Source organism: Macrotis lagotis, chromosome 6 (assembly GCF_037893015.1).
Source record: "Macrotis lagotis isolate mMagLag1 chromosome 6, bilby.v1.9.chrom.fasta, whole genome shotgun sequence".
NCBI lineage: Eukaryota > Metazoa > Chordata > Mammalia > Peramelemorphia > Peramelidae > Macrotis > Macrotis lagotis.
In genome coordinates, this window is record NC_133663.1 from 33,432,437 (window position 1) to 33,456,631 (window position 24,195).

The 24,195-nt window shown below is 39.4% G+C and overlaps 1 protein-coding gene across 3 annotated transcripts in view; it reads right to left on the reverse strand.

Moving 5' to 3' along the window:
- Positions 1-24,195, reverse strand: part of SPATA16 (spermatogenesis associated 16) — a 311,103-nt gene that overhangs the window by 146,594 nt on the left and 140,314 nt on the right. For all 3 annotated transcript variants that reach the window (XM_074192524.1, XM_074192522.1, XM_074192523.1), the window contains exon 4: positions 17,203-17,292. In XM_074192524.1, the coding sequence (XP_074048625.1) occupies positions 17,203-17,292 (90 nt within the window). The remainder of the gene's footprint in view (positions 1-17,202; positions 17,293-24,195) is intronic.

Sequence of the window (24,195 nt, forward strand, 5' to 3'; positions counted from 1 at the left end):
TGCTTAAAAATGTCTGCCCACACAGTCTTTTTCTCTTCTCCTATATGAGCTGATAATGGCACTCATTATCTTTTCCCCTAACTTCACCAAACTTGCTGATTTTGCTGAACGCTCCATCTTTCTTCTGATAGCCCGCATATACACTCTTGGACTTTCAACACTTTCCCATGGATCTAATCAAGTGCCATGCCCTATTGATTCTACCTTTCTAAACTCTCCCACCTTTCCCTACATTTGTACAAGAACCACTGCAGCCAAGTGGCACAGTGCTTAGTGCACTGATCTTGGAGTCAGACGGCGTGGAGTTTGAGTCCAGACTCAGACACTTGGTACTCATTAGCTGTGTGACCTTCGGCAAGTCACTTCACCCTGATTTCCTTGTATTTAGAGTTATCTGCAGTCATCCTGATCCTTATTTCGCCACTGGACCCAGATGACTCTGGAGGAGAAAGTGGGGTGGGTGACTTAGCACAACTGCCCCTCACTCAAATCTGATTCATGTACTTGTCATGACATCACCTTCCTGGTGTCATGGTCTTTTTCTTTTTTTTTTCTTTTTTGCAAGGCAATAGGGTTAAGTGACTTGCCCAAGGCCACACAGCTAGGTAATTATTAAGTGTCTGAGGCCAGATTTGAACTCAGGTACCGCTGACTCCAGGGCCAGTGCTCTATCCACTGCGTCACCTAGCTGCCCCTATGGTCTTTTTCAAGTATGGAGGACAAACATCATCATCATCATCACCTCAAGTGTTGGTCCTCATTACTTCTTTTCTGGACTATTTTGCTAAGTTCCTTGATTGGTCTTCTTTTGTCGTTTCTTCCCTTTACAACGAATCCTCCACTCTGCCATCCTCATTTTCCTCAGTTACTGGTCTGACCAGGTCACTCCCTTTCTCAAGAAGCTTCACTGAGTCCCTACTACCTTCAGGGAAAAATGCGATCCACTCTGACTTTACCTTATTTTTCTTCAAGTGCACCCTTTGTTTTAGACAAACTGGCCACTTTGCTGTTTCTCTAACTCCAGATGCCTCCTGCTCCATGTGTGGACTTGCTGATCCGGGCCTGCACGTGTGGGATAACCCCCCACCTCCTTCTGCCTCTAGCATATCCAGATTCCTTCGAAGCTCACAGTGGGCCTCCTTCTACAGCCAGCCGGTCCATAAGCATTTATGAGGCGCCTACAGTGTGCATCATGCACTGTGCTGAATTCTGAGACTGTGAGTGGGAGCCTCTGCCCCAAACCCAGCTGCAAAAGGCTCTTTGCAGAGGTGGAGACCGATTATTCTTCATTGCTGGAGACTGGTTATTCACTTCCCTGAGCCTGCACTTGAGACAGGAGATCCCGGCCTTTTATCTGAGTCCCAAGGGAGACTCAAGCTTCTGGTTTCAGAGGAGAGCTAGAGCTAGAGACAGAGACAGAGCTAGAGAGAGACAGAGAGAGACAGAGGGACAGACAGAGAGAGACAGAGAGAGAGAGAGAGAGAGAGACAGAGACAGAGACAGAGACAGAGAGAAAGAGAGAGAGAGAGAAAGAGATTCAGCTTTCAGCTTCAGGCAATTTTTTTTTAGTGAAATCTGGGACCCTTTCTCTTTCTTTGTTTCTCTGTCTGACTTTTTCTTTCTCTCTCATCTCTCACCTGTCTCTGGCTCGTCTCTGTCCCTCAGCTAGTTTAGGGCTCACTTGCCCTGTAAGGCATATTCTCATTTGTGTACCTTTACTGATTTCTATTTGCTATCAGTTTGGAGAAATGGGTTTATTTGCTATCCCCACTCTGTGTGTTCTTTGTGTAGCTGGCATGGATGGGAAGGAGTGAAGCCTTGGGAATGGAGCCCGGGGCCCTCTTTTCTCATGAAAGGAGAGTAGTGATCAGGAGCTCAGCTTGAACCCCAAAGTGACTTCCTCTGGACTAGCAATATTTAAAGAGAGGCAGATAGACACAATTCTGCTCTAATACCTTTCTCTGAGGAGAGCAGAGTGGCTTATTTCTGGCACAAATCTCCCGAATCCCCTCCCGGCAAGAATCAGTCTCCCTTGGAGAAGGTTGAGCAGACAAGATTAGAGCTCCGGGTTTGTCCCTCTGGGAGTCCCATTTGGACAGAATGATGTGACTATATACAAAGTCCATGTGGACAACACACAGCTCACCCTTACACAAAGCCAGGAAAACAACGGTGCCCGCCCAAAGGCGCATCCTTTCTTGGGGAGCTGAGGGGATGGGGTGGGGAGTCATGGAGAGCAAGCTGTAAGTTAGGTACAAACAAGATATACATATAGATGAAAGCCTTTCCTGCTTTCTCCATTGTAACCCTTTCCATTTATTCAAATTCTCCTGCATTTACCTTTCTGTGTCAATCATTACTGTATCTCTCCAGAAGACTGGAAGCTCCTTGAGGACAGGAAATTTTTTTCTTTATATCCCCAGTGCTTCAGACAGAGACTTTACATAGTCAAACTGAATTCTGCCTAATGACCTTTATATACTCCATAACCGATATATAAGTGTGGCACAGTGAAAAGACACAAAACTTGGGTTCAAATCATGTCCCTGTGTGACTGGGCCCAGAGTCCTTGTCTGACCAGTGAATAGGTTGGGTCAGATGAGCTCCAAGATCTTTTCTCATGCTATGTCCAGGCTCCTTTCACCTAACTTCCCTAATTATTCAGTATTTGGGGAGTAAAAAGAAAATGCCTCTTCAGTGAAAAAGGATGAAAAATCCAATGCTGCAATGAAAAGGAATTCTACAAGACATAAACCCAAGTTCTCCTTAAGGCAAATGCTTCAATTTTCCCAGGGTCTCAGAAGCTGTGAAGAAGGCGGTGGAGGGAGGGAAGAGGAGGAGATGAGACTGTCCTCTCCCTGGACTTTGAGACCAAAGGCCTGGGATTCTTCTTGGATCCAAGAGATCCAAGAAACAAGCCCCAGTCTTTATCATATGATTAAAAATGGGATCATATACTTTCTAGGTTTCCTGCCAAGCATGCCCTCTCCCAGATCCTCAGAGCACATCTAGTCCAATCCCTCCCTCCCTTGGCAAAGGAATTCAGCCTTCAACAGACCCAGCAAGTGGATCTGAAGTGCCTGGAGGTGCCCTTTTGGGTCCCTCATCCCCATCCCCAGCCCCATCCCCGCCCCCTCCAGCCCCCCCCAGCCCCCCCAGCCCCATCCCCACCCCCAGCCCAGCCCCAGCCCCAGCCCCATCCCCACCCCCATTCCACCCCCAGCCCCACCCCCATCCCCAGCCCCACCCCCACCCCTACCCCCCAGCCTCATCCCCAGCCTCATCCCCAGCCCCACCCCCAGCCCCACCCCCAGCCCCACCCCCAGCCCCACCCCCAGCCCCATCCCCAAGCTTGGACATTCAGTGCTAGGTCCTATTCTCCAAGGATGTCAGACCTGCTAGTCTCTAGTTCCAAGGTTCTAGACTTTCTGGGACGATCAAATCTACGATCATCCAGAAACGTTCCGATATGTTACCAGCAGGGGGCTGATAGTGATGAAATAAATGAATGAAGAATCAGAAGAAATGGGTTAACCCCCTATCTCTGACACTTAGAGTGTTTGTATGACTTTGGGCAAATCCCTTGACCTTCCTCAGTTTCCTCATCAGTTAAATTAGAGATGGCATCTGGCATCCCTTTCAGTTCTTGAACTAGGATCCTATGACCTGGAGTCAAATTCTGGCTGCATGACCCTCCTCTCTCTCTCTCTCTCTCTCTCTCTCTCTCTCTCTCTCTCTCTCCCTCCCCCAGGACTCGGTTTCCTTATCTGTAAAATGAGAGACTTTGCCAGATGAGCTCTGAGTTACCTTCCAGTCCTCAATTTATAATCCATTAAGTCTATCGATATTTGCACTGCATCCTTTTTCTCTCCATAAATGAATTTCCTTTATAGGATTCTATAGACACCTAGACCTTCAGAATTTGGAGGAACCATAGTGATAATTTTTAGGAAAATTTTATAATAATATTTGCAGTAATAACTGGGCTTTATTATAGTTATTCATGAAATGCTTTAAGGTTTGCAAAGTACATTACAGGAATGGTCTCATTGGATCTTTACAACAATCCTATAAGGAAGACACTGGGAGAGCTATTAATCCTGCTGAAAGGACGAGAAAATTGAGGCTCCAAGATGTGAATTGACTTTGTTTGGGTCACGCCACTAATCAAGATCCTCTTGATTCCAAATTCCTCCATCTCTTCACTCCTCCAGATTACCTTTAGCTGTCATTGTTCTGCTCTCATTTTTAAAAATAGCCTTAATTATATTCTCTCTAATAATCTTTTGGAGGTTTATGCATCTTGCAAAACTTTCCTTATAATATGGAGTATACCCCAAAGATCCAACCTTTCTTAGACTAAAGAGTATGAATGTAGCTCCTACAATAACTACATTAAAGTTAATTTAGATTTTAATTACATTAGACATTCATGAAGCGACATCAAGGTGCCCCCTGATGAGGATAAACCTGACCCCCCCCACCTCCAAATCTTATGTCTCAATTGAACAATGCAACAGATGTTAAGTGTCTCTTCTGTGAAAGGGATTGTGGTATAGTGGCTCAAGAACCTGAGAGTTGGGTTCAAGGATTGCTTCTGACACATACAAACTGGGCGGGCTCTCAGTGATATAGTTTATTTTCTGGGCTATCAGATCCTTTAAGACCAATCTGTATTGAGGGAAGGGGCTTCCATATTGACCACACGCATGAAATCACGGGTCCAGAATGAAAAGTACAAAGCATTCCTTGCCCTCATGGAGGTTACTATTTACTGTGAATGGAAAGGTAAAGGCAGCAAACTTTGTTACCTGGCTAATTCAGGGGAGGGATGGAGATAGAGCAACGAGAAAGGCAAACTAAATGACTTCTCTAACTCCATTTTTGAAAATCATAAACCAAAAATAAATATTCTAACAGTGTCATTGCAGCAGTTGGGTTGGGGATGGGGGGATGAGAGCTGGTGCATTTCCATTTCTGACATTTATTATATAACTATATTACAAGCCCTAAATGAAACTATTCGCAGCCCTTATTTAAGATGGTACTGGCAGTGCCTTTGGTGTCTTCAGAATCAGAAAAAGGAAAGCATCTGGCTAGTTGAGACCAGATATTAGCATATGAGACTCAATTATATCTTCTTGAAAGCATAAATGACAGCTTACTTTAATAATAAAAAAAAAACCCTCCAGGATTGTATTTTTAACAGTGAGCATGCGGGATGAATAAAGTCTAGCCTCCTAATCAAATCAGGGCTCAGTTAAAATAAACTCCCAACACTACTATCATCTCTTCAGAATCACTAGACTTGAGTCTACCTGTCATCAAGTTTCTCCTCCCTTGCAAGATACATAATAATCTCACTCACAATCACACAGTTGCACGACACACAAAAAGGCTGACATTGTTCCTTCCCGCTTGGAGCTGCCATGCTCCTATCGAGTAATTGCTCAGCTATAGCAATACCATCTTTTTGACGTTGTTGGATTCCAAACGCCTCCATTTCTTCTTGGATCTCTTTTTCTTTTTTGGCAGACTGTGATTTATGGGTGCATCCTATTCCTGGGGAAGCCAGGCAACTTCTGCTAGGGGAAAAAACGATTCCCTGTATCTCAAGAAATCTATCTCTCTTCTGTGGGCTACTAGTAAGGATCGCATTTAATTGTCTGGTTTTTGGCTTTGGTTCTTTTGCAAGGCAATGGGGTTAAGTGACTTGCCCAAGGTCACACAGGGTATTTATTAAGTGTCTGAGGCTGGATTTGAACTCAGGTCCTCCTGACTCCAGGGCTGGTGCTCTATCCCCTGTGCCACCTAGCTGCCCCAGGATCTCCTTTAATTGAGTAGTCTTGAGGGACTGTGAACTTATCAGGCTGAATGAAAACTAGTTTACTTGCTAAAACAAAGAGTAATACTAGTCTCTAAAAACTTGATTTAAAATGATCTCGTCAAGGCCAAGTCTAGCCAGGCATTTCTTATTCCAATTCTCTGTCACCTCCTCTGTTCCCTTAGGTATATTTGATTATCCACATTTTATGAAAAAAGATTTTGTTAGTTTTATCTTTATATTACAGTCATTATATAGTCTGTTCTCTGAAGAGGGCCCTGCAATGTGGAAATGAAAATGAAATAAGTAAAAACAAGTATCATAGAAATCTTATCTAAAAATAGAAACAATATTCTGTCCTAACGGTCCATAATTTCTCTACCAACAGGAAAGAGATTTATTATTTCTAAGGTCTTTGGGACTTTTGCTGCAGTGTATCTCTTCTGGGCTCTCTCCATGGTTCACATGTGGAACTTTTCCTTATTTCTGAGGTACTCTGTGGATCTGAATTCCTGTAGCTATAACGCACAAACCCTCATTAGTATGTCTACTTTTCAGTTAACTACTTGATACAAATAACAGAACAAAAGAATTTACTACTACTACTACTACTACTACTACTGCTACTACTACTGCTACTACTACTACTACTACTGCTACTACTACTACTACTACTACCACAAACAAACAACAAAACAGTTAAGATATTGGCATTTAAAGGTTGGCAAAGGGCTATGCATACTTTATCTCCTATAATGTCTAATTCGATCTCGACAACAACACTCTGATAAGCTATCATCACTCTCCTTTTTCAGATGGGAGAAGCTAAATGATTTGCACAGTGTACACATTTATATTACCTTTCAAGAGGTGGAAGGAAAAATATGAAGAGGGGGTGTCAACAGCTGAGTTCTTTTCATTCTCTCTTTTCCTGGCTGCTGTAGTTGCCCTCTCAATTTATTCTACAACTGGCTGACTATTAAAGTATTTTGAATTTATGAAATAAAACAAGTATTTCCATAACACAGTAGAATAAAAATAGCTGCACATGAAATTATAAATATATTACGTCCAATTTGCTATTCCTTTTAAATATATAATAAAGTTATCATGTAATTTTTATTTTTCCTTTTTTCTTCCCTCTCCCTTCACCCCTGTCCTAGAGATGGCTATCAGTGGATAAAATATGAATGTTTATGTGTCTTTATCTATGCATTTAGCTATCTATATATTTCTAGCTATATCTATATTTATATAGCTGTGTGAAATTATTCTATACGCATTTCCATTTCTCATTTCTTTCTCCGATGCAGATAATGTCCTCCTTCACACTTCCTTTGTTATTAATTTGAGTATTTATCATAGTCAAAGTGACTTAATCACTTCAAAGAACATTGCTATGACTGTATACAATGGTCTCTTGGTTCTGTTCATTTTGCTCTTCAATATTTCATGCAAATCTAACCATGCTTTTCTAAAACCAACCAGCTCTTCATTTCATATAGTACTGTAGTATTCCATCACCAACTTAGACCACAACTTTTTCAGTCATTCCCCAATTGATGGGCATCCTGACAGTTTTCACTTCTTTGCCATCATAAAGAGAGCTGATATAAATATTTTATAACATATAGATTTTTTTCCTTTTCCCCCTAATCATCTTTAGAAATAGATCTAGTAGTGGTGATGATGATGATATTTGTCCTTCATTCTTTTTTTTAGGTTTTTGCAAGGCAAATGGGGCTAAGTGGTTTGCCTAAGACCACATGGCTAGGTAATTATTAAGTGTCTGAGGCCAGATTTGAACTCAGGGACTCCTGACTCCAGGGCCGGTGCTCTATCCACTGCCCCACCTAGCCACCCTGTCCTTCCCCTTCATTCTTGTTTTTTTTTTTTTAGGTTTTTTTGCAAGGCAAATGGGGTTAAGTGGCTTGCCCAAGGCCACACAGCTAGGTAATTAAGTGTCTGAGACTGGATTTGAACCCAGGTACTCCTGACTCCAGGGCCAGTGCTTTATCCACTATGCCACCTAGCCGCTCCCCTGTCCTTCATTCTTGAAGGAGACCATTACAACAGGAAGATGATGATGTGACAAGTACATGGATTGGATTTGAGAGTGTGCATGTGTGTGTGTGTGTGTGTGTGTGTGTGTGTGTGTGTGTGTGTGTGTCTGTGTGTCTGTGTATGGGGGGGGGCTTGTGCTAAGTCACCAGTCTCACTTTCTCCTTCAGAGCCATGTGGGTCCAGTGGCCAAATAGAGATTAGGGTATCTGGAACTGGCCTGGATGTGAGATTAAGTGACTTGCTCAAGGTCACATAGCTAATGCCACCCAGTTGCCCCTAGTAGTGGTATTGCTGGGTCAAAAGGTATAGACAGTTTAATAACTTCTTTTTAGCTATCATGCTTTCAACAATCCTGGCCCAAAGATGTGGTTGATCTTAGATAATCAGTAGCCCTTTTTCTGGGTGGGTGGGGGAGACAAAGGCCAAAACCCTATAAGCCTTTCAAGGGACTTAAGGAACTCCTTTGTATCTCCTAAGGTGGGACAGAGAAAGGAAGAGAATAAGCATCTATAAGCTTTACTATGTTAGGCACTTTACAAATGTTATCTAATTTAATGAGATTATGCTAAGAAGGAGTAGAGATGTGTTTGCACTGGCCGGAGGGGACACATTCTCCCTAATAGGGTATTCAAGACACTTGCTCTACATGCTTGTCAACAGTTTTTCCATTATTCAGGTTTTACCTTTTGCTGTAGTGGTTCTCAGGACACTGCCATTTTCAGTTTTTATCAGTATCACTGATTTAAAGAGTGTTATTACTTAGGTTTTTTTTTTTTTATCAGTGTTACTGATCCAAAGAACAGGCATCTTGAAAATTTTCCGTATTCAGAACAGTGCGGAGGAAGAATGTTGAAGAAAAATGAGAAGGTTGCAGAAAACAAGGACAATGAAGGAGAAGAGACAATGGATGACTGTGGTGTGGAAAAATCAACTGATAAGAAGGAAGAAGACATTCTCCTTGGACAATTGGACTAAGTGAAGAGGAGCAGCAGAAAAAAAAAGGGCTTCAAAATGCAGAGGAAAACATTTTCTTAAGATGAAGACCATTTAGTCCAAGCTTTATTAACTTGGAATCTGCAAACTTATTTTTAAAAATATTCTAATAATAGTGTTTCAATAGACATAACGATTTCCCTCGGTAATTTTACGGATTCTGTTTTCTGCATTATTTTGAGAAGGGGGTCAGAGATTTCACTATGCCATCAAAGGTCCATGACACAGAAAATGTGCATCTTCTTTAGGAAGCTCTAGATTTAGTCTGAGTTGCACTGAAAAAGAAATCCTACCATGAAATGTCCAGCTAGCTTCTGCTTGAAGATTTCCTGAAGATTGGGGGCAGCTAGGTGGCACATTGGATAGAGCACTGGCCCTGGAATCAGGAGGGCCCGAGTTCAAATTCAGACTCAGAGACTTAATAATTATCCAGTTGTATGATCTTGGGCAAGTCATTTAACCCCACTGCCTTGAAAAGACAAGAAAAAGAAAATAATATGTGGTATATAACCTTTAACAATTTGATTGTCTTCTCAGTGAGGGGCGTGGGGATGGAGGGAGAGAACTTGGAACTCAAAATTTTTTTAAACCAATTGGGGAAGATAAAATAAAAAAAATTTAAAAAAGAAAAAATTAAAATAACATGTAGAATAACATGTAGAATGTAAAATAAAACATAGAATTTATTATATACTTTTTAAAATACAAAATGAAATGGAGATGTATGAAATAAAGATTTGTGGTTTCATAAAATTCTCTTTTTGGGTTCTGTAATATGTATGGAAATGGCCTTTTCATGTGTTTAAGTTTAAAATTTATTTAAGGAGCGGCTAGGTGACGCAGTGGATAGAGCACCAGCCCTGGAGTCAGGAGTACCTGGGTTCAAATTTGGCCTCGGACACTTAATAATTTCCTAGCTGTGTGGCCTTGGGAAAGCCACTTAACGACTTGCAAAAAAAAAACCCCTAAAAAAAAAAGATTTCCTGAAGAAAAGTAACCTGCAATCTCATGAAGAAGCTCATTCCACTCTTTCACTGGGAGCATTTTTTCTTAGCATCCAGGCTTTTTACAATTTCTGCCCACTGCACTTGGAAAGGCAAAATCACTTTTAGGAGCAAATAGAGTTGACTGAACTTTTTGTGCAATTTCGAAAGGTGTTTTCTGTCTTTAAAATGGAGACAATGGTGGCACCAGACTCAAAAGTAATGAGTAAATTACAATGTTGCTGAAGAACTGAGGGCCATATCACTCATTTCTGGACACCATCTAGTCCTTTTCAATTTAATTCACTTCCCATTGAACAATTCAGTTCCATTTATTCTATTCAAAATATTCCTCAATAAATATTATTTACACACATTTATACATACACACACACACACACACACACACACACACACACACACACACACATATACAAGGCACCTATATAGCTATTCAATTGTTTTGGACTCTTAGTGAGCCCATTTGCAGTTTTCTTGGCAAAGATAATGAAATGATTTGCCATTTCCTTCTCCAGTTCATGAAGAAACTGAGGCAAATAGGGTTAAAGTAACTTGTCAGGGTCACAAAGCTAGTAGCTATCTGAGCCAAGATTTGAACTTGAAAAGACTCATCTTCAGGTCTGGCACCCTACTGTACCACCTAGGCACAATTATTAGGCTTCCTTTACAGCTGCAGAAAGTGATTGCCCAGATAGGAGTAAGCACCTGAGATTTGAACTCAGAACTCCAAGTCTCTCATTCTTATCCACTTGAACCTCCTAGCTGCCTACTCATTGACCCCCTTACTGTGAGCATGCACTTTGAGAGATACAAAGATGAGTAACAGACATGAATTTGCAGTCCATTGAGGAGGAAATTTAAAAAGAATGTAAAAGATAGAAGATGATAAAAGCACAAGGGGAAGTCAGGACTCAGGGAAGGCTTTGACAGTGGTGAAATGACTGATCTTCATGGTAGGACAGGATTTTAACAGGACGATATGTAGAAGGAGAACATTCCAATAGCTCTCGTAACTATCAGATGCTGAGGAATCAAGGACCCTTTGGTTTGAGCAAAATAAAGAAGGCTGACTACTCTTCTGCATACACCTACTTCTTGAAGAAGATCTTGACATCAGGGAGGTGATTCCATGACAAACACGTGAATTGGATTTGAGTGAGGGGCTGTGCTAAGTCACCAGCCTCACTTTCTCCTTTGGAGCCATCTGGGTCCAATGACCAGATAGGAATCAAGACAAGTATAGATGGCTCTGAATGCAAGGCAATCAGGATTAAATGACTTGTCCAAGGCTACACAACTAAGCTAGTAGTGAGCTTAAGGCTGAATTTGAACACAGTCTTTCCAGCTCCAGGGCTGGTGCTCTACCCACTGCATCACCTAGTTGCCACACAAACACTGACGACTCCCTTGAAAGAAAATTCTATCTTAGGGATTTCAACATTTTTCATCAACTTCCAAATCTCCACAACTGTAGTGATGATGGTAGGGGAGGGACAAATTGAGGAGAGATCCCTGATTATGGGATGATACAAAGGCCCATGTGGGAAAGCAATACCAGGGCATTGGACTTAGGAGTGGCTGTCACCAAAGGACTGGCACAAGGGTAAGTAAACCAGGAAGGAGTGGTATCCTGGGGAAGAAGTACAATGTCTAATAGGTTCTTATTTTTGCTAGTGATTCTTGCAAGGTAGTGATTAGCTCAGATGTCTTACCTACTGAAAGAAACCAAGAGGTTCAGTACCCTCTAAATTTCATTGATTTTTATCTTAGTTTGAGTTTTTCCATTTTATTTATACCTTTATTGAAGATGAATAAAAATTTTCGAAATATTTTATTGTCATTGTGTCCCTTCATGGAAAGATCATTTGAGAGAATCAGGGAATAAAAAGTAGTTCTATTGTTCGATAATCAAGGAGCATTCTTCCTGGAAGGTGAGTTAGCATCATAGAATCAAAGAATTGTTCAAGTGAGAGACACTGCAGAAGACAACCAGGCCAATTTTTCTCCAAAGATAGGTTTCTTTTATACAATGACTTAATCAACAGTCATCTAGTCTTTGTGTTACCTCTTTAAGACTGTTTTATGGTCTTTTTGCTTGCTATGGCTACCTTATTCCTTTATCTTTGGGCCAGGAAATTTATTCAGAGTATGAAATACTTTAAGAGAAGAGCTTTCATCAGAAACTTCTTTCATCTTGCAGGCACTTTATGGGACTTTCAATCTCATTATAAAAAATTATAGAGATATAATTTTTAATGTTTCTTGTGTCTAGAATTCTACTATAAGTCAAATGTTTAGGAGGGATTGGAAAAAATGGTGGCCTTTGCAGAATTTTTATCTTCCTAGTGACAAAGAATGTGTAGACTTTGAAGTTATCCCTCCCTCTAGTATTAAAAGCATAAATTCTCAAAATGGTGAATGATGTTCTTATTTCACTTGGCATCAATGAGTGCCAAGAAGATAGAAGATATAAAGAAATGCTTGAAGTCCATTGCATTAGCATTAGAGAAATTACAGGTAATGTTCTCAATGTCACTGTCCATCTGAAAAGTGTTGGCGCTAACCTTGAAAAGGAAGGTTTGGAGGGGAAGGGAAAAAAAGCCTCTTGGGAGATTATTAGAAGTGACTCCTGAGAAATTCAAAAAAAAATCAGAAGAATTATATAAAGGGATGCTGAGTGAAGAAGGCAGATTCCAAAGAGCAACAGAAATCCTGGCTAAAGGTACGCAAATATACCACTACAGATGACAGCATAGGGACTGGAGCAGGATCTATGAATTCATTGGCATAGGGAGCTCCCCCAGGAGAGAAATGTAGTTGCAAGACAATATATATAGTCTAAGAAAGCTGACCAAAGCATTGGGGTTTTCCCAGGGTCAGAGGGAAACCAGGCCTCCTGATTCTGAAGTCAGCTTTTTAAATCTGCTAAACTAAAGGTGTTAAACATGTGGCAATGGACCACACTTCCAAGAAGGACTCAAAATACATTAAAATGTAATTGGGAAAATTAAAAAAAAATTATTAAAAAGTAAAAAAAAATACAATGCAACATAGACAATGTTATTATGTGATTTTTCTGAATCACTGTACATACACTCTCAGAGAACTTTAAGCATGGTTTAGTAGTCCCCTTTCTACCTGAGTTTGAGCTATTTTGTCTCTCTAAGGTAACAAAGCCCTGGTTAACTATAACAGATGCTATCGTTACCTTGTTCAATTTCTGATACGTAGCATTTTTTTTTTTTACCCCAGCCAATGGATGCGGGATTTCACTGATGTTGATGGTTCCTCCTATGATATAGGCTGTAGCCTGTCCCTGCCAGCCCATCCAGGGGAACTCTGTTTTTTTTTAAACAGGGAGAATCTTATTTACAGCCTCTCATAAGGGGTTCCACACAAAGTGATTGGGATCCTGTTTGAGTATACCTGGGCTATACTATAATTATCTACCAGTTATTTCCTAATTTTCAACATGACCACTCTGTCTTTTCCTTTACTCCTAAATGCCTCTGATGATATCCTTTATAGCCCTTCTTCATAATTCTGGTTTATTAATTATATTATACCTATTTCCATGGGTGCAGCCATGCTACCCTTTGGATGTCATCAGCTTCAATTATTTGAAGACCTTTTTTTTTCCCAGTAAATAATGTATAAAGCTACGTAGACTACCAGTCATACAAATCACATTCTGTATTTTTGTGCTTAATGCTTTTAAGGAATATACTTTATAGTTTATTTGAAGTTTTTAGGTTTGGCAGTTGTGCTCAAACAAAAGCTATTAATAAAGAAATTAAGCTAAGGAAGAAGAAAAATCCCTAAGGAAGAAAAAAGAAATACTCTTACAGAAAAAGAACTTTGGATTTAGAACTAAAGAAGACATAGAGAGTGAACCAATGCAACCAAAATTAAAAGGAAATCAGAAAACTGGGAAAAATTTTGCAACATAGATCTCTGATAAAATGCCTCAAATATATAGAGAACTGAGTAAAATTTATAATAACGAAAGTCATTCCCCCAATTGATAAATGGTCAAAGAATATGAAAGGTAATTTTCAGACAAAGAAATCAGAGCAACAGAGCAACCTATAGTCATATGAAAAAAATACCCTAAATCACTATAGATCAGAGAAATACAAATTAAAACAATTCTGAGGTATTACCTCATATATATTAAAGTGGCTGATATCACAAAAAAGGAAAATGATAAATGTTGAAGGGATATGGGATACTAATCCTCTGTTGGTGGAGTTGTGACCTGCTCTAAACATTCTGGAGAGCAATTTGGAACCACAGGTTTCAAAACTTCATATCCCAACAATAATACAGCTAAGTCTATATTTGAAAGACATCCCCCAAAGGGGAAAGGACCTATTTGTACAAAAATATTTATAGCAGGTCTTTTTTATGGTGGCTAAGAATTGGAAATCAAAGGAAAGTCCATCAATTGAGGAATGGCTAAAGAAACCATGAATTGTAATGGTATATCACTGTGCTATAAGAAATGAAAAAACTGAATGATTTCAGCAAAACCTAGAAAAACTTACCTGAACTGATGCATATCTAAGTGAACAGAATGAGAACATTGTACACAGAAACAGCAATACTGTACAATGATCAACTGTGAATGATTTAGCTATTCTCAACAATGCAATGATCCAAGACAATTCCAAAGGATGAATGTCAAAGCATACTACCTGCCTCCAGACAAAGAACTAATACTGATTGAATACAACATATTTTTCACTTTTTTTTCTTTTATGTGAGTCTTCTTATGCAAAATGACTATTATGGAAATGTTTTACAGAATTGCACACATACATGCTATTATCGGATTGCCTACCATCTTAGGGAGGAGGGGAGGGAGGGAGAAAGGGATAGAAGTTTGAACTCAAAACTTTAAATAAAAATGTTATTTTTTTAAAAAATAAGAGGGCTTTGAGATTTCAGTAGCTCACTTTGCAAAAATGCAGCCTATGAGATTAGACAAAGAGAGGCAACTGACCAAAAATCAAGGGGAAATAAGGGAAAAAGATGCAGGTGTACAAGTAAAATCCAATTTAATCTCATGAATCTGCATGAGGAAGTAGAACCACAGAAAGGCCTGCAGAGATGTGAGTCTAGGAGAGTACTCAGAGATAAACCAACCAGTAGATCAACAAGCACCTTGCTACGTTCTGGGGACACACATGGAGTGTAAGCAAGTCCTTGTTTTTAAAAATTTCCATTCTAATGGGGGAACTCAACATATAAAAGGAAAGACCTCCAGTGGACTGGTGGGCATGTGGGGGTTTACCATCTCCCAGGGCAGCTGGCAGGAAGCTAATACTAACATGAAACTACTCTCGACATGAAGTCTTCATCTGCATTTTGTACCCTCCATCCATTGTTTCTGGTTTTCTAGAACCCTGCAGACCAAATCCATTCCTGTTTTATGTTACAGTCATTTAAATGCTTGGAGGCAGTCACCATGTCCCCCTCAGGTCTTATTCTCTTTCAGAATAAGCACGATATAGTTATTCTCATATCTTTAGCTCAAAGAAATTTAGTCTAGTGGGAAATGAGAAAAACAGATAAAAACACTTTAAACCAATTCCAATCCTATAATACAACTCTATTTTCTATATTGGATCAATTAATCAATTCAATATAGGATTGACCAATCAGTAAATACGCATTTATCAAGAACTTACTCTATCCAAGGCAGTATAGTGGATACTGAAGATACAAAACTAATGAAACAATTTCTGTTATCCAGAAGATGACTGACTAATTCCCTAAAGACCTTAACTTTCCCCATGGGCAGATGATGATCTCCTTATAACTTAGAAGTCAGACTTTGTTAAATGGTTGCTGTTGAGCCTCATCCATTAGCCTCATAGACATCCTGGTACAGAGACTTTCTGATCTCAGTTTGGCAGATTGAGGGATGAAAGAAAGCTTTTTGCTGATGGCTTCCTCCCCGAAGTCTCTCCAGCCAGGAGGACCAATCAGGGCATGGGCCATGCAGGCAACAGTTGAGATGATTTAGGGCCAACGCCGCTCCACCAAAAGACCCTGGAGGATTTTATGTACAAGGGATTAGGTTATACCTTCTTATTTTGTATCAGACCAGGAACAGGTCTCCTTCTGTCAAAGCAGATCAGCTTCTGTTCCTCACTTAGTGCAGGGATTCTTCATATAGGATCAGTGACCCCCCCCCCCCAATCTATTTTGATTATTATTTCAAAATAATCGGTTTTCTTTGCAATTCTTTACATTTTATTGTACACATCTTAAAACATGATATTGAGTATTGGTCGATTGTTTTTTTTTTAATTTTTATTCATTTATTTTTGGTCGATTGGTTTTACTAGAATTTCAAAGAGGTCCAGGACATATACACATACAGAAAAAGAGGTAAGATCTCACAATTTAAAACCTTGAAGGCTCCTCAGTAATACTGAGAGGGTGTGACTTGCCCAAGGTCAAACAACAAAGATGTGTCAGAAGCAGTTGTATCATAGGGTCACAAGATTATCAATTATAGATCTAGATAAAATAATTTTTTCACTCATAAAGTAAAAATAGACTTTACATTGGAGGATAGGATAAATATGAACAGGATGATATGATAAGACTTAAAAGAATGCTACTTTTTAAAGTGCTTCTGACTAGACATGTCTGTCTTATTATGCCAAGCTTTACTGTGCCTTCCCCATCCTGTTCTTTCTCTCCTGGGCACACTCATGTTTGTCACCACTGCCCAATATCATGGTTTAAGGTTTGTGCCGACCAGAGTTTGTTAGGACCATCAACTCTCTCCTATAAGAGGTCGACATTGTCCCAATGTAAAATGCCATGGCCACATCCTTGCTTTATGTTGGGTGAAGGAATGGAAAGTTTCTGTCTTTCTCTGGTGCTTCTAGTCCTATTATAGTTGAATGTCTGAGATGAAAAACCATACTGTTTTTCTCTATATAGAACACAGAAAAGTTCTAGGTGCCATCTCACTCAGGTAAGGGTCCTGAGATTCATAGCCAGGAGCTCATTAAGGAAGGCCAGACTCAAGTTCAATGCCACCCAAAACTCCCCATTGCCTGCAAGTGACCTCACAACTGGAAATTCTGGTCTCTGCTAATAGTTGTGCACACGGAAACACTTTAATTAAAGAAATAGATAGTCCGTGATTGTAGGCTTGACGTTTACAAGACAATCATTCTGGTAAAATCATATTCCATGAGAGAAATGGAAAGTTCTAATATGTTATTCCCAGAAGCCCAAGATTAAATTAATTTCATTTGGAATAAATCTCTGCAAAAGTTATATCAGACATACCGGGCCGCTTCCGAATATCTCTCCAGACATCTAAACACTGTTGCCTGACGAAGATGATTCCGGAAATAGGCTGGATTTAAAACAATGCTCCTTGAAGAGATAAGATAAATGTGCATGTTGTTAGGCTTTAAAAAGATAATTACCAGAAGGATTTGGGGATGGGCACATATGCAGTCAATTTTATACGGTATATATTTTTTAAAAAAGATACTAATGAATGAGTCTTATTCTCCTTTCCCTTGACAGCTATGACAAATGAACAAGCATTATTGAAAAGTCAATTAAAATTGCATCATAAAAGCAATCTTATTTATAGCATTGAGTATTTTTACAGATAGAGCAATTACTGGTAAAGTCTTTGAGCTGAAGTTACATTCCACTTAGCTAGCATATAACATAAGCCCCAGTGCTAATTTATTCATTTATATTTTTGGATCTGGCAGCAACTTCATATTATTATTTATGGGACATCTACCTACAATCAATAAAGGCAAAGATGGCTGCTTGCAAAATTCTAGCAAAAAAGGAAGTAATTGCTATTTTGGTGAAAATGTTCATTTAAGAAACATAATCAAGGCATATTCTGCACCCCCCCCCCAAACTCTTTTGGATAGACAATAAGATGGAGAGGGGCAAGCCCTGCACTGAAATTAGGGAAGTTTGGATTTTAGATTAGGCATTGTCACTGGCTCAGTGTGGCACTTTAGTCAAATCTCTGGATTTCAATTTGTGCCTCAGAAAAAGGAGATCTGGAGGAGGTGATTTCGAAAGTCTTTCTCACTGCCATATTTGACAACAAATTTGGAAGTAAATGGTTCTTGTCATCCTTGTGTTTGCAACTGAATGTGAAATCTTGGGAATGAGAGAATCCCTGGGGGAGGGCCAGGGTCCCTCTCTGTGTTCAATTGCCTCTTCCTGCCCCAACCTAAGGAAGCAGAGAGAAATGTCCATTCATCCACTACATGAGGACTAGCTTTTTGAAAGTTGGAAAGCCGTGGGTTCAAGTCTCACCCTTGTCTAGATTGACCATATAACCTTGGACAGTTTACTTAGCTTCTTATTGCAGAATAAGTGCTGAAGTGAGCTGGAAACAGGAGCATCTTCATTTGGGAGTTGCTTAGGCCAATGAATCCCTTGGTCCTTTCTTTACACCCAATACACCCATGTATTTCTGTAATGTAGTATTTCTTCCTTTATGCTCAAATTTGCCTTTCTGCGGATTCTATGAAGAGCTCCTCCTTGGGTCTTCTGAGGCTACACAGAGTCAAGCTAAACCTTCACCCTAGGACAGTTTCTTCTCTCCCCAACCAAACGTACAAGACAACAGTTCTATTCCTTGCGACTCAGAGACAGGCTCCTTCTCCTCTATGCCTCACTGCATCTCTACAATTAGAGAGTATTATAGATGAAGTCAAAATTTATCAGAAGCTGGCAAGACAGAGTCATAGAGGAGAGATCTTTTTCTGGTTTGATTTAGATTTAGCCCTTTCTTTGGGCTAATTTTATGAGTTATTTCAGTATAATTTCACATGCTATCTCTTTGTCTTATTCTTTCCTCTCCTGAATGAACTCTGGTTTGTCAGCATCACTTCCAAATTGTGACTGAGACTGGAGGAAGAGACTTCAAACCAGGGCAGAGCTTAAGGAGGAACATCACCTACCTTGCTTGGGACATGTGATTTCTAGAGACAGGGAGGGGCAGGAAGGGCAGGGAATAAGCATTTATAGAGGACCAGGTACTAAACTGTGCTATATAACCAATATTATCTTCTTTGTTCCTCACGACAATGCTGGGAGGTAGGTGCTATTATTAGCTATATTTTACAGTTGAGGTAAACAGACTTGACTTGCCCTAGGTTACAGAACTATGAGTGGTCAAATTTTGAACTTAGTTCTTTCCCTTACTCCAGACCCAGAATTCTATCCACTTCACCATATGAGAATCATAGAAATTGGTCTTCTGATCTCATTTCCCAAAAGACAATGCACAAACATTACCTCTATAAATATGGGGTCTGTGAACTTAGTTATTCCTCTATTATTCTGATAATTGCATTTCAATATAATTAGTTTCCTATGTAATGCCATGGATCTTGTTGTATGCATTAATATTCTGAGAAAGATCCGGTAGGCTTTTCCAGCTTGCCAAAGGGGTCCATAAACAAGGTTAAGAAGCCTTGCTTTGTAAAATGAGAGAATCACAGAGCTTCCAAGATGGAAGGGATGTCAGAGATCATCTCATTAAGTACATGAGAAAGGGAAAATGACACTGACAATGACAGGACAGATACATGTAGAAAAATGAATGAGGTTTCAGAAGGGAAAAGTCACCATTGGCTTAGAGTTGAAGTTTGGAAGGAAGAGGTGAATTCCAGCAATCAATGATGGGGAGAGATCCTATTTTAGATGTGGGGAATGGTCTGTGTGAATGAACAGATGCAGGAAGATGCTGAAGGAAAGCAGCAGAGGATATACAATAACTCAAATTGGAACCTAGAATGAATGAAGGGAAATAATGACATAAACAGCAGGTAGAGTCCAATTTGAGATGTCCTTCGATGAAGGTGGTGTATGAATGTTGGGAGTCAGAGAACCCAGGTGTGAATCTCACTTCTGTTTTTCTATCTTAGGCAAGCTGATTACCATTTCAGGGCTTCAGTTTCCTTATCTGTCAAATAATGGAGTTGAACCTGATGACCTCTAGGGTTCTTTCCCACTATCAATTCATCCTATGTCTCCAAATCCAGGGCTTTCTCCAACACCTCAGTTCTTCCCAACTCCAAGTTCCAAGATTTATTCACTAGGACCTACCTACTTTCCAGGATAAGAGGCACCTATATTAAAGCCTCAGGCTAACCTTGGAAATCATCAAGTTCAGTCTCTTCAGTTTAAAGATGAAAGAAGCAGGCCCCATGAATGGAAAACCACTTGCCTAGGTTTACCAAGCTGGGAGATAATGGAGTTAGGACTCCTGACTCCAAGGTTGGGGTTTCTCTGCTACACTCAGCTCTGCCTCCCTTATCATGAACCCTAAATTAATGGAGTTTGAATTAATGAGATTTTGCTGCATCTGTGGGTGAAGAGTTATGCAGATACAAGAATTACTCACTTGAGGACATTAATCATTTTCCCTTCACTTTGAGTTCTGCTTCTTTTAAAAATCTACCTTTTTGGTGCTTTCCATGAAAAAAAAAAGGAAAATAAGAAATGCAAAGCATTGATTTATTTCATACCAAGATAAAATTAATAGAATCAGGTAGCACTTTTAATTTTAGAAGAGCAAAAAGAGTGAATTATTATACATAGAAACTACCTATCATTAGAGTACTGGAAATCAAGGGGTTTTAAAAGACTATGCATATATTAAGTATAATAGAAAAATAGAATTAAAGAAATAGGATTATTCTGTCATTTTCATTGCCCACCCTAATCATCTAAAGTCTATTTCTCTTTATTAAACATGCACATGCACAATCTTCTAATATCTAGAAGTATTTAAAACATTTCACTATCTTTTGAGATGGAATGATTAACATATCTGTTCCTAATGCTCTAGAAAATTCTAAGTAATGCATTCTATTTTGCAAAAGCATTTACTTACTTTTCTCCCTTATCCTATCATGTTACTATATTAACTATTGTAGGCTTTGATAAATCCCAAATATGATTTTTTTCTTTTTGAATTTTTGTGAGTGTGACAAACAGTGGTAAGATTAACAGAGATGAATAAATGACTGTGAAAAAAACCCACCTTTATTAAGTCCTTTTATTTGTAAGGAGTGGTGCTAATTGCAGGGCTACAAATATAAAATGAAAGCAATCTCAGGGACAGCTAGGTGGCTTAGTGAATTAAGAGTCAAGAGGATACGAGTTCAAATCTCTAGAAACTTGAAACCTACTGGCAGTGTGAGTTTGGGCAAGTCACTTAACCCTGATTGCCTTGGGTGAAAAAAAATCAAAGCAGTCTCTGCTCTCAAGAAACTTAAATTCTAGAAGGAAGTGACAATACACACGTGGAAATGGTGGCCAAGAAAGCGTGCTTTTGGTTAGGACAATTACAGGGATGCAGAATGAAGTCATAGAGGAGGACTGGTTCATCTTTTCCAAGACTATTCCTGGTGCTAAGGGGCTGGTTATTAATAGGTTAGCATAAGTAATTCTGTCAGAAGAATGATGGTGTTCATATTAGGGATAGCAAGTATTAGCTCTTGAAAACAAATTTGAGATTAGGGAGAAGTTACAGCCCTATAGAGAAAGGATTCTTAAGTAAATGAATAGCTATTGAATATTAGATAAATATTTTAATAGATGAAGGCATTTTGTTCAGTCTCCAGTTTCCAGGTTGATTGAAGGGCCTGTTGTTCTTTTTTAGCCAAAGTAAAGATCAAAGATTATGTGAGTAGAAAGGTATTTGTGCCTGAATGAGTGAAGGAGATTGACCAAACTGATGAAATCTTAAAGATCTGGAGTATCTTTTGTTAGAATCTAACAATCTCTTTTTACATATAAGGGGTGGGGAGATTAGTAGTTAGTGATATCCTTTCTCAGTTCAATCCAACAAACAGTCTTTGCCCAAATAATGTGAATTAAATTCCCTTACCTGAGAGTGAGTTAATTTTCTGAAATGGATCTTACTAAAGAATCATCATTTCAAGTCTTGAATTTTTCATTTTGTGAAACATTTATGAGATTCACCAAATTAAGTTTCATAAGCTTCTGTTTTTTTTTTTTGGGGGGGGGATGATAATGGTAGTCTGTTGTAAGCAAGTCTCTTTTGGTTCTAGGATTTCCTGATTTTTCCAAATCATCCCTAAAATGGACCAGCTCCAAAAAGAATCACTCAGTTGGAATTTCTATAAACTTTTGCTTGTTTCCTACATATCAACTTAATATATTCAAAGTATAATTACATAATTATCATAATGTTATAAGATATTCTGTTTTTTGTCCTTTGTTTTTGAAGAGGATTAATGACATCATGGGATGATATCTTGACTCATGAATGAATTGGATTTAAGTGAAGGACAAAGTCATTGGCTCCACTCTCTCTCCCAGAGTCATCAAAGTCCTGTGGCTAGACAAAAGTCAGAATGATCGGCAGTAGCCTGGGATGCAGTGGATGACCTTGGTTTCTCTCATGTTTGACCAAGCTCTAAGCACTCCACAGTGTTTGTGTTTCAGTGCCCTCATGGCTGTTGGGACAAATTGTTCTCATCCTCCCATTCCTCCAGGGAAAGTCTTCACATGCTTGGGGCAGACATCCTGCTAACTCACCAATGGGTTTGAAGTCCATTGGTGACCCACTGATTTAGTCCATTTGCTGAGTCAGTTTATCAGGATGAGACTGCTACAGACAATTGAGTTCCAGGTGGAAAGCAATAGTGGATGAGTAGTCTTGCAAAAGACTTGGTAAACCCTTATACCAGAGATGCTAGTCCTCCTTGAACAACCTAACTAGTCATAATATTTCACAATGTATGATTAATAGACACAGGAATTGGAGATACTTACAGTGTGACATATAATTGACAGAGCACTGGACTTGGAAACAAGACTTGGGCTCACATCCTGCCTCTGACTTTGCCTGGCTATGTCACCTTGGGTGCATTATTCAATCTCTGAAAACATAAGTGGGATTGGGCCTCTATGATGACTTTTAGCTTTAAATCTTTGAAGATATGGAGTCTGAGAACCACATCCATCAAGGATAATAATCAAAGCAATTAATGAGTAGCTTCCTTTCTGCCCACAATTTCACAAACCAGTTGGCAAACATTAACACAAGGGTTTTTTTCCATGAAGTTTGCCTGTGCAGAAAGTAGTCACAGTTTACAATGGCAACATCAATTTCTCTCAGGTTATTGATTTTGTTTTGGCTAGGTGATAACATTGGAAGAAATCAATAATTTCCTGGTAGTTAGTTTGTTGTTTGTCTTTTGTTCTCAAAGAGGAGCGTTTCATCAAGGAAGTGATGCCATCGCATGCACTGAAAAGTCACTGGCTTCACTTTTTCTTCCAGAGTCATCTGGGTCCAGTGGCAAAATATAGATCAGGATGACTGGTGATGTCTCTGAATAGTTAGCAATGACCTTCCAGCTGTACAGCAGGATGTATACTGATTGTTTCCAAAAGAATATAGAATCCTGGTATAATTTCACTACAATAAGCTAATTGGTTTTTGTTGTTGTTTGCTTGTTTTTTTGCTCTTTCCTAACTTTAAGAGAGACAGCTTGGTGGTGCATAGTGGGAAGAAGACCGGACTGCAAGGCAACCTGGGTGCTCATTCAAACTCTAGTCACTGAGCCTTTAGGATTGGATTGTCTCATATGAGTGCGTTTCTTTTTTCTTCCTTTGTGCATCATTTAAGGCCACATTTAGATCACGCATTCTTGGATTGCTGATAGTCAATTCCCAGAATCCCTTCACCATGACTATTGCCTACAACCTTTTCCAATCATAAGAAACTTGAACTCTTACCTCTGGCATCTCCAGGATGTCTACATAACGTTCTCAAGTCTCTCCAATATATGCTCCCCATGGATATCCTGCCCTTATTTTCATTTTCTAGAATCTCTCTATGTGATATCTTCCCCCAGGTTTCATGAGGGCAGGGACTATCTTGCTTACTTGTATTTGTATTTCCAGAACTTAGCACAGTGACTGGCACCTAGCAAACAATACATACTTTTACCTCATTGTAGCTATATATTTGGCCATTCATCCATCTATTTATTTGTTTATCCATGTATGTATCTATCATCTAATTATTTTTGCCAAATTCCAATCAATCCATCAGTGGTATATATACTTTCTATGGCTTAAATATTTACAAGGGAATGATGAACACACAAAAAATATTGAATGTAGAAATCAACTGAAACCAAGATGGGTTCACAAAGCATAAGATAATACCAAGACCTAATTCATTGTCACAGGAATTGAGATTCTCCTTGCTTACTTGCTCCTCTCTCAAGTCTACTTTGAGACCATTTT